Raw genomic sequence first — 14764 nt, 5'->3', positions numbered from 1 at the left:
GTTTTTAAACTGGATTCTGACTATGACACTGGAATGAAAGATGGGGAATTACCTGAAAGCTAAAGCCACTAGCCTGGAAATAACTATGTGACTGACACTACTACGGAGTTATTGTAAACCAAACCTTTGCAACTCACCACTGAATAGGTCTTCACCACAGACTGCCTTCTTTTCAATGACAGTGTTTCACTTCCTGCCACGGACATCCCTGCAGGCACTACTGGATCAGAGACTGAACTCTTCTGGCAATCAACCAAATCTTCAAACACAGATTATTTCAAGAATAATCCTCTTTCAGACATGACTATTTTAAGGGATTTGAAGTTAAATCCTCACCAAAGCAAAATGTGTTACAGAATTTTGGTGAAACTGTCACAAAATATCACCTTCAAATAGCAATTTTCAGTTTTTTTAAAGTGTCTATCCTTAATTTTTCAGTTTTGGAGGATTTAGCAAAATCTGTGGTGACTGGTGGTCACAAACATTCGTTTTCACTGTCCAAATTCCAGTTCCATTCGAAACTAAGCTATTACTAGAAGATAATCCAGTGGTACCATATTTTGGAGAAAAAAGACTGCCTAGACAACCATGTCATCTGACATGGTAATATTGAGCCACATATGAAACCTTGTTTTAAAGTAGCTTTTTGAATTTTCGGCACTTGCTGTTTTGCACTCGGCGTGTGTTCCGGTGCCTGCGTCATCATATTTGAATCCTTGGCGGGATTGGCGCACCCGACACCACCAATGAGGAGCAATTACAGAACGCAAACACACTGAAACAATATTGCTACATAAAGTCAATTTGAAAAGGTACCTAATATGGCATTTTTTATATGAGAATGTAAGGATTGACACTTTAAAAAAGACAAGGCTGAAAGTTACAGGTGCTTGCCTGTGACCTTGGGTGCATTCGACCAGGGCCTGTATTCATCTGTGTCTCGGAGTAGGTGGGCAGATCTCGGCCCAGCCTGCGTTTTTAGCTCATCGTGCTCAATGTGGGGACATGGGTATGGGAAGCTGGATCCTAGATCAGCATGTGTACTGTTAAGCACCTAAAATACTGAGCATGAGTGATAAATATCTATCTGATAAATGATCTATATCTATCTGTACACATGCTTAGGGAACACATCTCCATAAATGTAAAAAAGAGCTCTGGGACCCACAGCAGAAAGCCAGGAAATAAGCCACGTGCTGCATATGTCACCTCCTAGATGCATTTTTTGTGACATCACAGAAGCAAACGATTATGTGACAATGTTGTCTCCAGGATAGGGTAAGAAAAATGATTTGTTTTATAACTTTTAAAAAACATTTTAAGATTGTATAGTTAGTTTCCTCTATGTGGTGTTCTTATATATGAATTATATGTTGACCAAAAACATTTAAATATTTGCTATACTTGGATTTTAAGCCATGTCCTCTTCAGCAATGATTCATTGGCATGCTTATTAATTGAAAACATGTACTAGACGTGTCTGTGTCATTCTCTGAAAACTATTAATTCTATCAAGTCTTATCATTTATTGCATTTGTTCATATATCTGACTTAGCTTAATTAAGATTTTCAACTGATAATTGTTAAAATATGAATGCTGTTTAAATGGGGTGATTAATAAATGCTTGGTGCAGCCAAGGGATATTCCACACTTTAGAACATTGCTAGAATGTCTGAAGGTGCCCTTTCAGAGAAAGTGAGAGAAAGATTTCCCTTAATTATCTTCAACTGAATGTGATAACATGAAACAGCCTGTCTCAGAGTGATGGCTCGGTGTAGAGCTGGGAGAGGTGATGGAGTGCATCACAGACTCAGTGGATTTGTCCTCTGCCAAAGGGGATGATGAAGACACACAAACACACACCCTACAGTAATGCAGAGCAATGGCTGTGCTTTAGAATGGTTTTGGTCACATTACTTGGTATCCTACAGTGTGGTCTACTGTTCACAAAACGGACAACCCCACTCTGCCTAACCCTAACCCAACCCCACTCTGCCTAACTCTAACCCACCCCCACTTTGCCTAACCCTAACCCAACCCCACTCTGCCTAAACCTAATCCAACCCCACTCTGCCTAACCCTAACCCAACCCCACTCTGCCTAACCCTAACCCAACCCCACTCTGCCTAACCATAACCCACCCCCACTCTGCCTAACCCTAACCCAACCCCACTCTGCCTAACCCTAACCCAACCCCACTCTGCCTAACCCTAACCCACCCCCACTCTGCCTGACCCTAACCCAACCCCACTCTGCCTAACCCTAACCCAACCCCACTCTGCCTAACCCTAACCTAACCCCCACTCTGCCTAACCCTAACCCAACCCCACTCTGTCTAACCCTAACCCACCCCCAGTCTGCCTAACCCTAACCCAACCCCACTCTGCCTAAACCTAATCCAACCCCACTCTGCCTAACCCTAACCCAACCCCACTCTGCCTAACCCTAACCCACCCCCACTCTGCCTAACCCTAACCCACCCCACTCTGCCTAACCCTAACCCACCCCCACTCTGCCTAACCCTAACCCAACCCCACTCTGCCTAACCCTAACCCAACCCCACTCTGCCTAACCCTAACCCACCCCCACTTTGCCTAACCCTAACCCAACCCCACTCTGCCTAACCCTAACCCACCCCCACTCTGCCTAAACCTAACCCAACCCCACTCTGCCTAACCCTAACCCACCCCTGCCTCCACTGCACTATGAGTCCTGACTTTACACCACTTACGCCGAGGAAAGACTTTACTGATAAATGATTTACTTTGAATTTACTTTGAATATTATTATTATTATTATTATTATTATTATGCAAGGTCATCATCATTGTGTTGTTTGTTTTTTGTTTTTAGCTTTATAAGCTACCAAAATTACAACAAGAAGGAACTGAAAACCATTATTTTCCTTCTGAGATCAAAATGTCAAAGTTCAACAGACTTGAATCTATATAAATAAAGATGTTCATTTTGTTGGGGATTTGTTGTTTTCTCACTATACATAAGGTTTAGTGTGTGTGTGCGTGTGTGTGTGTTTGTGTGTGCGCGTACTGTGTGCGTGCGTGTGTATTTCTGTGTGTGCGTAGTGTGTGAGTGTGTGTGTACGTGTGTGGGTGAGTGCGTGTGTGTGTGAGTGCGTGTCTGTACATGTGGGTGAGTGCGTGTCTGTGTGTGTGTGTGCGCGTGTGTGTATGTGGGTGAGTGCAGGCATATGCATGTCTGTGTGTGTGTGTGTGTGTGTGTGTATGAGTGTGTGTATGTGCGTGTGTGTGTGTGTGTGTGTGTGGGTGAGCGTATTGTATGCACACACATACACATAAGTCATTGGTAACATGAAATATGTTTTCCAGCTTTATGTTCCTGGGTTCTTTGATATAAAATGTTAAAATGATGACTCTGACGGCACGGCACTTCACCCTGCAGCCTGAGTTTATCTGACGCTCACATTCTGTTCTCCGGACAGAAAGGCTCTCCTATGTCCGGCTGTTCAATGACCAGCGCTACGTAACCGGCTCTGCTTTATGCAGAATCACGCACTCTGAAGGAGCGTATGTGTTTGTGCGTGCGTGTGTGTGTGTGTGTGCGTGTGTGTGTGTGTGTGTGTGCCCGTGTGTGTTTGTGTGTGTGCGTGTGTGCATGTCTGCGCGTGTGTGTGTGTGTGTGTGTGTGCGCATGTGTGTGTGTGTGAGTGTGTGTGCGCATGTGTGCGTGTGTGTGCGCGTGTGTGTGCGTGTGTGTGTGTGCGCGCACGTGTGTGTGTGCGTGTGTGTGTGTGCGCGTGTGTGTGTGTGCGTGTGTGCGTGTGTGTGCGTGTGTGTGTGTGCTGATTTATGCAGAATCACGCACTCCTGATGCAGCTGCTCCCTTGACCTGTAACTATACACCTGCTCCCAAATACAATTAGCTCCCATTCTTCAAGATAAAAACATGACACACAGATACACTAGGTAAATAAAATCATTCTCCAAGGGCACATATGTTATCTTTTCACAATGAGTGCCATAGAAATACGATCCAGATATTGTGTGGTTTTCTGTAAACTTGTGTGATCTTCATTAGTTACGGATGAAAAATGTACATTAATTCATCCCGACATTAATATATATCTGCCTATCTATTGGTATTAATCTGAGATTAATATTTTGATGAAAGAGTAGGATTTTATGGGAGAAGCTAAAAAACATAAACCAGTCATGAAGATTTAAAAACCAACTCAACCCTCCCCCACCCCTGCCCCCTGGCACTCAAATTTTTTCATTGCTCATGTCATCTTTAATGTTGGAGCCCCCACTTCCACGCACTGTCCCAAAGCAGACATTATGTCCTGGGAAAATATGCTTGTGTGAAAGATGGCAACTGAGGATGGAAGCCTGTGACACACCCTTATCTGGGGCAGTTCTGGCCTTGAGGCGTCCACTGCGATTCTGTCATCCTGAAGTCCAGAACATTCTGTGGCGAAGGCCAGCGGGGTCCCCTGGCCCATCCCATGGCTTCACCCCAGCAGTACTTAAGGCCCCAGGACGTCCCAGCAGCCACTCCTCAGCTGCGTCTTCGCTCTGCTCATCGCCCAGGAAACCTGCTGTCTCTGTATCTCCCCCTCATCCTGCCCTGGGACGCTGCCATGGCTGCCTGGCGGACTGTGTTAGTGTGTGTGCTGCTCGCAGTGAGCCTGCAGGGGGCGCACTGCCAGGATGTGCGGGTGAAACTCTGTGGGCGCGAGTTCATCCGCATGGTGGTCACTTCCTGTGGGAGCTCTCGCCTAAGGCGCTCCGCTGCAGAGATTGGCCATCCCCATGGCAACCAGTCCTACCCTGATGCCAACGGTAAGGACAATTTTGTCTTTTCAAGAGTAGGCAGGGTGTGGGGTATGGTAGCTCAGGCAGTGTGTGGAGTATGTTAGCGGGGGGCAGTGTGTGGAGTATGTTAGCGGGGGCAGTGTGTGGGGTATGTTAGCGGGGGCAGTGTGTGGGGTATGTTAGCGGGGGTAGTGTGTGGGGTATGTTAGCGGAGGCAGTGTGTGGGGTATGTTAGCGGGGGTAGTGTGTGGGGTATGTTAGCTGGGCAGTGTGTGGGGTATGTTAGCGGGCAGTGTGTGGAGTATGTTAGCGGGGGTAGTGTGTGGGGTATGTTAGCTTGGGCAGTGTGTGGGGTATGTTAACGGGGGCAGTGTGTGGAGTATGTTAGCGGGGGTAGTGTGTGGGGTATGTTAGCGGGGGCAGTGTGGATGGCATCTGTCAGTGTGTCTAGAAATGCTCATTTAAACACTAATTTTATTGCTCTAAAGAAATTTGTAAGTTTCATTTCTTATTCAAAGCTCTCTTTTTCTAAATATCCATATGCAAATATTTATCAATTCACGATTTTCATCAGGATGCAAAACTCTACCACTGAACTGTCACAACTTCTGCTGAAAGCAGGCTGTGGAGCAATGGTTATAAAAGTGAACAGTATTATCCATATTATCTATGGTTTTCAGTCAGACTGCAGGTAAAACAGGGAGTATGGGTAAGATGGAGCGGAGCCAAACATAACCCTCCTCACTGATCAGTATCTCCCACATTCAGCTTGTCTGTCTGTCTGTCTGCAGGCCAGGTCCCTCTTCAGGGGGATCACCCACCCATTGATGATCCCACCGGCCCGAGGGCAAAGGTCACAGGAGGTCCTCCCGCCATTGAGTTGTGGCGAAGCCGCCGCAGTGCAGGCCCTGCTGGGGTGTGCTGCAGATCAGGCTGTACATTGAGCGAGCTGGTGCAGTACTGCTGAACCTGGGACAAAACGTCCCTCTCTGTACACCCTTGCCCACTCATGCCCCACGGGCCTCTGATTTCCCCCTGTCCCGATTTCTCCCTGCCCCCGCCATATCCCCATACCCCCAAACCCCCACTCGTATGCAGCAATGGGTTTATTTTTCATTTTTGTTTGTTTTTATATTTATTATCTGTTTGTCATCCTGTGCCTGCTGAATTCATGATAATGTGACTGTTGAAAAAGCTAAAAACCAATAAATACTGTGGAACAGTAAGACTCTGTGATTTTTTATTACTACACAGGTAACTGTGTAGCCCTGCAGGCTAATGCACTGCTACATGGAAGAGAGTTTAGCCCTGCGGGCTAATGCACTGCTACATGGAGGAGTGTAGCCCTGTGGGCTAATGCTAAAGGTTGAACTATGCGGTTGTTCCCTGTACTTGGACCGGTACTTCTCTCTAGGAGTTTCGTCATACTTGTTCCTGGTTATGGTTATACACTTTGTTGTACGTCGCTCTGGATAAGAGCGTCTGCCAAATGCCTGTAATGTAATGTAATGTAATGCACTGCTACATGGAGGAGTGTAGCCCTGTGGGCTAATGCACTGCTACATGGAGGAGTGTAGCCCTGCAGGCTAATGCACTGCTACATGGAGGAGTGTAGCCCTGCAGGCTAATGCACTGCTACATGGAGGAGTGTAGCCCTGTGGGCTAATGCACTGCTACATGGAGGAGCGTAGCCCTGTGGGCTAATGCACTGCTACATGGAGGAGAGTAGCCCTGTGGGCTAATGCACTGCTACATGGAGGAGTGTAGCCCTGTGGGCTAATGCACTGCTATGTGGAGGAGTGTAGCCCTGTGGGCTAATGCACTGCTACATGGAGGAGCGTAGCCCTGCAGGCTAATGCACTGCTACATGGAGGAGTGTAGCCCTGTGGGCTAATGCACTGCTACATGGAGGAGTGTAGCCCTGTGGGCTAATGCACTGCTACATGGAGGAGTGTAGCCCTGTGGGCTAATGCACTGCTACATGGAAGAGAGTTTAGCCCTGTTTTATTACATGCTCTCTTTTTAGAAATAATCTGGAAAGAAACTGCAAACTGAACTTTGGTATTAATAAACAACATAATTACTCATCTTTCTACAGTACATGCATACATTTTAGCTATAAACCTGCCATGCGTTGATCTGTAAAGTCCATAGGCCTTTATGATACAATAGAACTTTAGTTAGAAGTAGCAGTCAGCTGAACTGATCTGAAACCAGCAAAAGGAATTTGATCTTTTCCAGCTACTGAGCAGCACTGATGCAGTTACGCTTTCCACTTTACGTCCTATCAGTCCTTGAGATTGAGAGTTGTCTGCTATTTTTGGCAGCTTAGGCTCAAGGCCCACTGCTCATCTTTGCCTAAAATTCTACACCTGAAGACCCAGGGGATAGAATCAGGTGGGGGACAGGAGTGGGGTTGACATGCCAGGACCATGTGGTGAATGGGCACTGCGGAACTCAGTTTTGGTTCTGGTTCTCATTCTGGTTGTGGTTGCGGTTGTGGGCCCTGCACTCCTCCTCTTCCTCAGAGTGCGGACCGAGGCAGTGGTGCAGCCGACGCTGGAGCCGGGTCTTCAGCTCCAGGCGGTGCTGCTTGTTGATGTAGGTGTGCTCCTGGGCCTTCAGCTTGGCGTAGTAGTCAGAGAACTTGTTGAAGAGGATGGAGATAGGCATACCATTGAGGATGATGCCAAAGGAGATGCAGCAGAATGCCACTATCCGGCCCAGCACCGTAACTGGCACCACATCCCCGTACCCCACGGTGGAGATGCTCACCTGCAAGGACACCCCAAAACATGCCATTGGTTTTAGTTGCTGTTCATGGTCACTTCATCTACTGATCTGCTCAGCAGAGGCCTTTGCACCATCTGAATTATGTTATTTGTTCTTAATTTTCCAGTGCTGGGGCACTGACATGGATGCTGTCACTGATACACCACTCACATATACTGCGCCAGGCTGTGTGGCTGACAGGCACCAACCCTGGTGGTGTAACCATGCAATTGCTACTTATAAACAGTATGCAGTTAATATTGCAAACAGGTTGGGAAACCACTGTAATCACTGACTTAATGAATGATTGAATATTGGGATCTGTACTTTCCACTTTTAAGTTGAAGTAATACATTTGTTATTTATAAATAGCTGTTGCTTTGGCGTATAGATTTCATTGCATTTTCTGTATTTTAATTCCCAAGTCAGAAGTGAGTGCAAGTTGCCATTATGGAGCTGCTGGGATGTGTTGTGTTATGGATGTGAGACAGTGGGATGTGTTGTGTTATGGGTGTGAGACAGTGGGATGTGTCGGTGTTACGGGTGTGAGACTGTGATGTGTTGTGTTACGGGGTAAGATAGTGGGATGTGTTGGTGTTACGGGTGTGAGATAGTGGGATGTGTTGTGTTATGGGTGTGAGACAGTGGGATGTGTTGGTGTTATGGGTGTGAGACAGTGGGATGTGTTGTGTTATGGGTGTGAGACAGTGGGATGTGTTGGTGTTATGGGTGTGAGACAGTGGGATGTGTTGTGTTATGGGTGTGAGACAGTGGGATGTGTAGTGTTACGGGGTGAGACAGTGGGATGTGTAGTGTTACGGGTGTGAGACAGTGGGATGTGTTAGTGTTAGGTGAGAAGTGTGTGTAGGTACGAGAGTGGATGTGTTAGTGTTATGGGTGTGAGACAGTGGGATGTGTAGTGTTACGGGTGTGAGACAGTGGGATGTGTAGTGTTATGGGGGTGAGACAGTGTGATGTGTTAGTGTTACAGGGGTGAGACAGTGTGATGTGTTAGTGTTATGGGTGTGAGACAGTGGATGTTGTTAATGTGAGACATGGATGTGTGTGTATGGGTGTGAGACAGTGGGATGTGTGTGTCGGTGTGACAGTGGATGTGGGGTTACGGGAGACAGTGGGATGTGTTGGTGTTACGGTTGAACAGTGGATGTGTGTTAGGGAGACAGTGGGATGTGTTGTGTTAGGTGTAGACAGGATTGTTGGTTACGGGGGTGAGACAGTGGGATATTTCACCATTATTCAACTCAATTCTATTCTTGTATTTTATAGTTTTTTCAGAGACATTGTCACAAAGACACTTTAAATAAAAACAGTACAACGGTACTCACCGCTGCCCACCACCAGGTGTCAGGGATGCTGCTGAAGGGGGTTCCCTCCATCTTGTGCTCCACTGAATACATGAGGGCAGAGAAGGTGAAGATTCCCATGGTGATGAAGAGGAAGAGGCAACACACTTGCTCACAACACTGCCGCAAGGTGAATCCGAATGCTCGCATACCGGTGGAGTGACGCGCTAGCTTTAGGATGCGGAATATGCGCATCAGCTTGACCACCTTCAGCACCTTGCTGGCCTTGCTAACACGTGACATTGCCCCTCGGAGATCATCCTGCACATTTAGATCCTCTTGGTCTGACATTGCCTCAAATACAATCTGGATGAAGTAAGGCATGACGGCCACCAGGTCCACAAAGTTCAGGGTGCTCTTCAGGAAGTTTGTGATGTTACAGGTGGTGAGCAAGCGCAGGAAGTACTCCAGGGTGAAGAAGAGGATTGAGGCAATCTCCACAAACTCCACATAGGTTTTCCCATAGATGGTATAAATTCGGAGCTCAGAGACAGTGTTCAGAGTCATGGCAGCAATGGAGGTGATCACAAAGATGCTGGAGAAGATGGCGAAGGCCTTGGCGGTTGGCGAGGAGTAAGGGTTCTCAATTAAATCCCAGACAGCCTTGCGCAGGCCGCCCAGGAACATGGTCTTAAAGCCCTCCTCATTGTGCTGGGGGTCAATCTCAGCCATCAGTTCACGTTCAACCTTCAGCTGGTCTCGCAGCTCATCCACCTTCTCTTCAAACAGGATTCTGCAGCAGCGCTGCATGTCTCGCATGCGCAGGCCCCAGAAGGCCATCTCCTCCTCGAAGTTTACAGGACACAATCCGTCCATTACCCACAGCACCTTGGAGCGGTAGAAGTGAGAGATGTAGTGGAAGAATGTGGGGTCCCGGTCGAAGAAGAACTCGTTAGTGTGCACGGAGTAATCGTCACACAGCTGCTGCCGTCTGGCAGGGTCTGTGCAAAGGGCCAGCTTCCCAATGCGGGTGTGAGGGTGCCGTACCGCCATGCGCGTGGGGATGCGGAACAGCTTGCCCCCCACGTTTATATTGATGGTAGTGGATTGCCTCTTTGGAGGTTTCCGGGCCTCCGTGGCTGCCCCTGCCTCGGGCTCCTCCATTATGGGGGTAGGGCTGTCCAGGTGGTCCATGGAGGTCCAGGCCTTGATGGAGCTGTCCTGGGCAAAGGGGAAGGCGCTGGACTCGACCTCCATGCTTTGGGAGAAACTTCCAGCAAACTTGAGGTTGGCAAAAAGGCTGGAACGCCTCTTCTTCAGCTTCTTATGGGCATGTCTCCTTGGAGGATCCATTGTGACAGACTCTTTGGGGGGGGGGGGGGGTTAGCAGAAGGAGAATGGGAGTGAAGGAAATGAACCCAAACTCTCCCCACGGGAGGATCTTTTGTGGGGTCTCTGAGTGGTAGATCCTGTCTCTGCCTGCCTGTTAGTGCCTGTTTTGGGATGTCCACAGTCCACCAGGTTTTGAGGTTCAGGGGGAAAGGTCCTCTCCTCCCTCCATGCCGTGCTGAGAGAGACAGAGTTAAGAAAACAATCAAGAGCATGACACGCCCCACCCACCCAGAGACCTCCCCTGTGGGGTCATAATCTGCCTGCAGTCCTTTAGGCCCTAAGCGTAGTCATAAATACTGCCAATGGGATTAGTTCAATGTGCTTTAAGGATTTAGTTCTAAGTAAAGGCAAACTATAAGAAGCCACCATTAACCTTTGGCTGTTATAGGCTTACAGGCACTTACTGCTCAGGCAAAATGCGACTGCAAGAACCCTGACACAAGCCCAAAAGAGAGCATGCAGCACCCCTGAACTTCAAAAGAGAGTGTGCAGCACCCCTGCACTTCAGTCTTTGCATTAATTTACTGTGAGATTCAGAAATGACTTTAAAATTATTCTAATGACTGTGGTAGCACCAGGCTGCATTTCTGACCATTTAATTATATCAGACTCCTATTTTTATCCTGTGAAGCACTTGGGCCTGTAAATTGGTATACTATATTATTATTATATAATTAATATTACATATTATATAATAATAATAATAATAATAATAATAATAATAATAACCACATAAATGGTTTTTTTTCGTCATTCTTGTTTTCATATATCATTACTTTTGGACGGCTTTCGATCTGTAATGCTAATATATATATATTTTTTTTGCTATCTCTATGTTTTTTCTTGAATATTGGGTTTAAACTTTTCTAACCTTTATTTTTGGGATTATCTCTTCTGTTGCACTGTTACTAATGTTAGCGATTTTTAAAAAAAAAACACAACTACAAATATGTCTGCCTGAAGCCCAGCCGGTTCCCAAATGTTTTCAAAATGCCGCGCAATGTCCGCCGGGAGGACGAACGGAATGTAAGTATCCATTTTTTTTGGTTTTTGTTTTCTTTTTCTTTTTTTGCATAAATAGCCTTAAATTGCATAAATGTGTATTATTTATTTTGAAGTTGTAAATATATGAATTCGGTTAAATATTTGAATGTGTATTTCGTTTCGGAGTTCATAAACTCTCCTGTCTCCACGTGACTTCCTTTCTGTTTCGGGCTACCAACATGGACGCCAGTCGCGTGCAGCCTATCAAGCTCGCAAGAGTAAGAAACTTTAGTAATTTATGTTTTGCTTGCGATAAATAAACGAACGAATTTCTGTTAATCGCATACGACTCTTGAGTAATCCCTGAATATATTGTTCAAGTTATAAATCGGTGGACTATGTGGTCGTGATCCAGGTTGTGGATTAAGCTCATTTTCCCATTTTCAGGCACGATGATACACTTCCTCCCTGCCCCGGTGTAGCAAGGATATAAATTCGGACCACCTGGGTATAATATCTTGCAATTGTTAACTAAGTCGTTGGCAATGCAATAGCAAAATATGCACAAACATAGGTGATAAGCTAATTACGCAGCTTCGTGGCTGTAATTCTAATGTATACTTGACCTTTTTGCAGTGGGGTATTTTGTTAGTCTAAAAATAGACAGTAACGTTAGCTTAATGGATAGCAAGGTAACGTTTGGTTCCTGTCCACTGTTAATTTCCTCATTGTAGTATTACTTTAACCGTGTAAATAGATGAAGATGGGTCTTTCATTTTCTGTTTTTAATTTACATGTTTGTTGGATATGCGCGGTTTTCATTTGCATTCTGTATGACGGTGTACTTTGTGACCGAGTACTTGGTCAACGAGATTGTGATTGTGTCTACAGCGCCTGACTGAATGGTTTACAGGATGCACAGAAAATCGTAAAATTCTGTAATAACTGAAACATTCCACACGTTAACGAATGAAATTATATTCTTACAGTGAACGGTTTACAGGATGCACAGAATATAAAATGTCTAATTGCTATGAAACATTCCAGAAGTTAAAAAACTAATTCTATTCATTGCCAACCTCAGGGCAAACACACAAGTCAGATGAAAAGAAATAGTGCAGTCAAGTCTCATTTGAAGATTTAAATGTAAAAAGTGGTTTAAATTAATGTAGCTACCTACCTGCTCACTGTGTTACTGTCATGAGAAGACTAGAATGTTTGATTGGGTATATAAATAAAAGCAATGTTTCATGATGCAAACAGTCAGCTCAGTCCACTGATGCTCATCTGGGAAGGCTATGCGGTCTGCTGGTTTTGGAGCTTCGCAGCAGTTAAATGCTTAATTTAAGTCTCTAATTGGCTAAGTAGCTCCCACAGCTTTTTGCAAAAGCCTGTATTGGCTCCTGATTGAAAAGAAACTACATACACTGCAGGCCTCCGGTACTGAAGTTTGAGTTCCCTGGTCTCTAGCACTGTCAAATCTGGTCTTGAACATGACCTTGCAAGAGAATTTCAGTATTAATACGCTGCTCTGAGTGTGTTTCCATTTTATCCAAAAACAGTGAAGGTGAATAAATCCAGTGGGTGCACATTGGAGCCCAGTTAGCTGATAGCTGCATGGCTTTCCCTCATGAATTGTTATAAATGTTTTTCAGAAGTAATCTGCCATTGATCCGGCCATCAGTAGTGTTGGCTTCTAGTTTACTCATTGAATGTAAATCTGTGAATATATCTGTAAATTTGTTTTCTACAAAGTATTTTTCCTTTTATTTCAGGTAACCAAGGTTCTGGGAAGGACAGGTTCGCAGGGGCAGTGTACCCAGGTAAGTCATCAGGGTTAGGGTTCAGTTAACTGTTGTGTTGCGTCTCTAACGAATCAGGTCACCTTTTGTGTAGCCAGCAAAAATAGATGGACTTTCAACCAGCAGACATTTACATTTTGAGCCTTTAGCTTGTATCCAGACTGACTTGGTGTAGAGCGCAGGTTGGAGGGGGGGCAGCAGAGTGTAGAGCGCAGGTTGGGGTGGGTCAGAGTGTTGAGCGCAGGTTGGTGGGGGCAGCAGAGTGTAGAGAGCAGGTTGGGGGGGGCAGCAGAGTGTAGAGCAGGTTGGGGTGGAGCAGAGTGTAGAGCACAGGTTGGGGGGGGCAGCAGAGTGTAGAGCGCAGGTTGGGGGTGGAGCAGAGTGCAGAGTGCAGGTTGGGGAGGGCAGCAGAGTAGAGCGCAGGTTTGGGGTGGAGCAGAGTGTAGAGCGCAGGTTGGGGGTGGAGCAGAGTGTAGAGCGCAGGTTGGGGGGGGCAGCAGAGTGTAGAGCGTGGGTTGGGGTGGAGCAGAGTTTAGAGCGCAGGTTGGGGGAGCAGAGTGTTGAGCGCAGGTTGGGGGAGCAGAGTGTTGAGCGCAGGTTGGGGAGCAGAGTGTTGAGTGCAGGTTGGGGGGGGGAGCAGAGTGTAGAGGGCAGGTTGGGGTGGAGCAGAGTGTAGGGCGCAGGTTGGGGGAGCAGAGTGTAGAGCGTGGGTTGGGGTGGAGCAGAGTGTAGGGTGCAGGTTGGGGGAGTAGAGTGTAGAGCGCGGGTTGGGGTGGAGCAGAGTGTAGAGCGTGGGTTGGGGTGGAGGGCTGGACTGTGGCCTGAAGGTATGGGTGGCAGCTCCTTTAGCCCCCTTGTACCCCAATACCAGAATTTTGATTTGATTTGAGCACAGGAGGGGGGTGACATGAGACGTCCGAATATTGCAGTGTGTAAATGCAAAACTCAACTCGGAAAGCCTGGCAACTGTGTTTACCAAATAAGTGCACATTCAAGGGTTTAGAGGAAGGGTACTCCCATGCTGAAGTGTTGACCCATACCCCCCCCCCCCCCCCCCCCCCCCCCCCCGCTCTTAAGATTACTTTATTTTGAATGTTGATGTTTCCAGGTTCGAGTGGAGTTCATGGACGACAGCAACCGATCGATCATCCGGAATGTGAAGGGGCCGGTGAGGGAGGGGGACGTGCTGACTCTGCTGGAGTCTGAGAGGGAGGCCCGGAGACTGCGCTAGCAGGTGACCCACAGCCGGCCAGTTGCACACAGTCAGCCAATCACAGCCGGCCGCTCACACACAGCCAGTATCTTCCCTGTTTGTCACACTCCTCAGTCAGAAGGGTCTGTAATCTAGTACTTCTGGGAAAATAAACAACCACCTGAAAAGTATCAAGGTTTGTTTTTATTTAATTTTTTAACAATAGCAAACTTTGTCTCAGGGAAACAGGGATATTTAACTTTGTTGTGTTTCTTTTTAGAGTAGGCGTTCATTACAGTTTTGTGTGGTTTTCCTGCAGGTCACTGTGGAGACGGGATGAATTGAGTTCTGCCTGAGCATGTGCCGATTCACAATAAAAGCAAAGCGATGCTTGAACATTAAATTTGTTTTGTATTTCATGGGAAGGTGTTGCATTGTGAAAGTTGAACCACAAGTGTTTCAGGTTGTGCTCTCAGTTGTGAGGCTTGGTTCAGCTGATTCCCTAATACTGATCTTTCTAAAAAC

The 14764-nt window shown here is 46.6% G+C and overlaps 3 protein-coding genes across 3 annotated transcripts; 2 read left to right on the top strand and 1 right to left on the bottom strand.

Moving 5' to 3' along the window:
• Positions 1-4419: 4419 nt before the first annotated feature.
• On the top strand, positions 4420-5995 carry insl3 (insulin-like 3 (Leydig cell)). The gene is made up of 2 exons (XM_064341152.1): positions 4420-4820; positions 5585-5995. Exons 1-2 carry the CDS (start codon positions 4484-4486, stop codon positions 5758-5760), a joined length of 513 nt encoding a protein of 170 aa, XP_064197222.1. The 5' UTR covers positions 4420-4483; the 3' UTR covers positions 5761-5995.
• Positions 5996-6310: 315 nt separating this feature from the next.
• si:rp71-39b20.4 (potassium voltage-gated channel subfamily V member 2) lies at positions 6311-12550 on the bottom strand. The gene is made up of 3 exons (XM_064341276.1): positions 12426-12550; positions 8912-10436; positions 6311-7568 (listed from the first exon to the last, which is right to left on the bottom strand). Exons 2-3 carry the CDS (start codon positions 10220-10222, stop codon positions 7251-7253), a joined length of 1629 nt encoding a protein of 542 aa, XP_064197346.1. The 5' UTR covers positions 10223-10436; positions 12426-12550; the 3' UTR covers positions 6311-7250.
• On the top strand, positions 11405-14642 carry rps28 (ribosomal protein S28). The gene is made up of 4 exons (XM_064341277.1): positions 11405-11523; positions 13021-13068; positions 14156-14281; positions 14559-14642. The coding sequence occupies exons 1-3, from the start codon at positions 11485-11487 to the stop codon at positions 14276-14278; spliced, it is 210 nt and encodes a 69-aa protein (XP_064197347.1). The 5' UTR covers positions 11405-11484; the 3' UTR covers positions 14279-14281; positions 14559-14642.
• Positions 14643-14764: the final 122 nt, after the last annotated feature.

Source organism: Anguilla rostrata, chromosome 6, assembly GCF_018555375.3.
Source record: "Anguilla rostrata isolate EN2019 chromosome 6, ASM1855537v3, whole genome shotgun sequence".
Classification (NCBI taxonomy): domain Eukaryota; kingdom Metazoa; phylum Chordata; class Actinopteri; order Anguilliformes; family Anguillidae; genus Anguilla; species Anguilla rostrata.
The sequence above is the reverse complement of the archived record's forward strand: the minus strand, read 5'-3'. Positions and strand labels throughout refer to the sequence as shown.

Bases quoted from the DNA above. Each gene is read 5' to 3' on its own strand.
- rps28 (XM_064341277.1), top strand. From the start codon at position 11,485: ATGGACGCCAGTCGCGTGCAGCCTATCAAGCTCGCAAGA. The intron at 11,524-13,020 runs GTAAGAAACTTT...CTTTTATTTCAG, and splicing joins AGCCTATCAAGCTCGCAAGA to GTAACCAAGGTTCTGGGAAG. The intron at 13,069-14,155 runs GTAAGTCATCAG...TGATGTTTCCAG, and splicing joins CGCAGGGGCAGTGTACCCAG to GTTCGAGTGGAGTTCATGGA.
- insl3 (XM_064341152.1), top strand. From the start codon at position 4,484: ATGGCTTCACCCCAGCAGTACTTAAGGCCCCAGGACGTCCCAGCAGCC. The intron at 4,821-5,584 runs GTAAGGACAATT...GTCTGTCTGCAG, and splicing joins GTCCTACCCTGATGCCAACG to GCCAGGTCCCTCTTCAGGGG.
- si:rp71-39b20.4 (XM_064341276.1), bottom strand. From the start codon at position 10,222: ATGGATCCTCCAAGGAGACATGCCCATAAGAAGCTGAAGAAGAGGCGT. The intron at 7,569-8,911 runs GTGAGTACCGTT...GTGTCCTTGCAG, and splicing joins ACACCTGGTGGTGGGCAGCG to GTGAGCATCTCCACCGTGGG.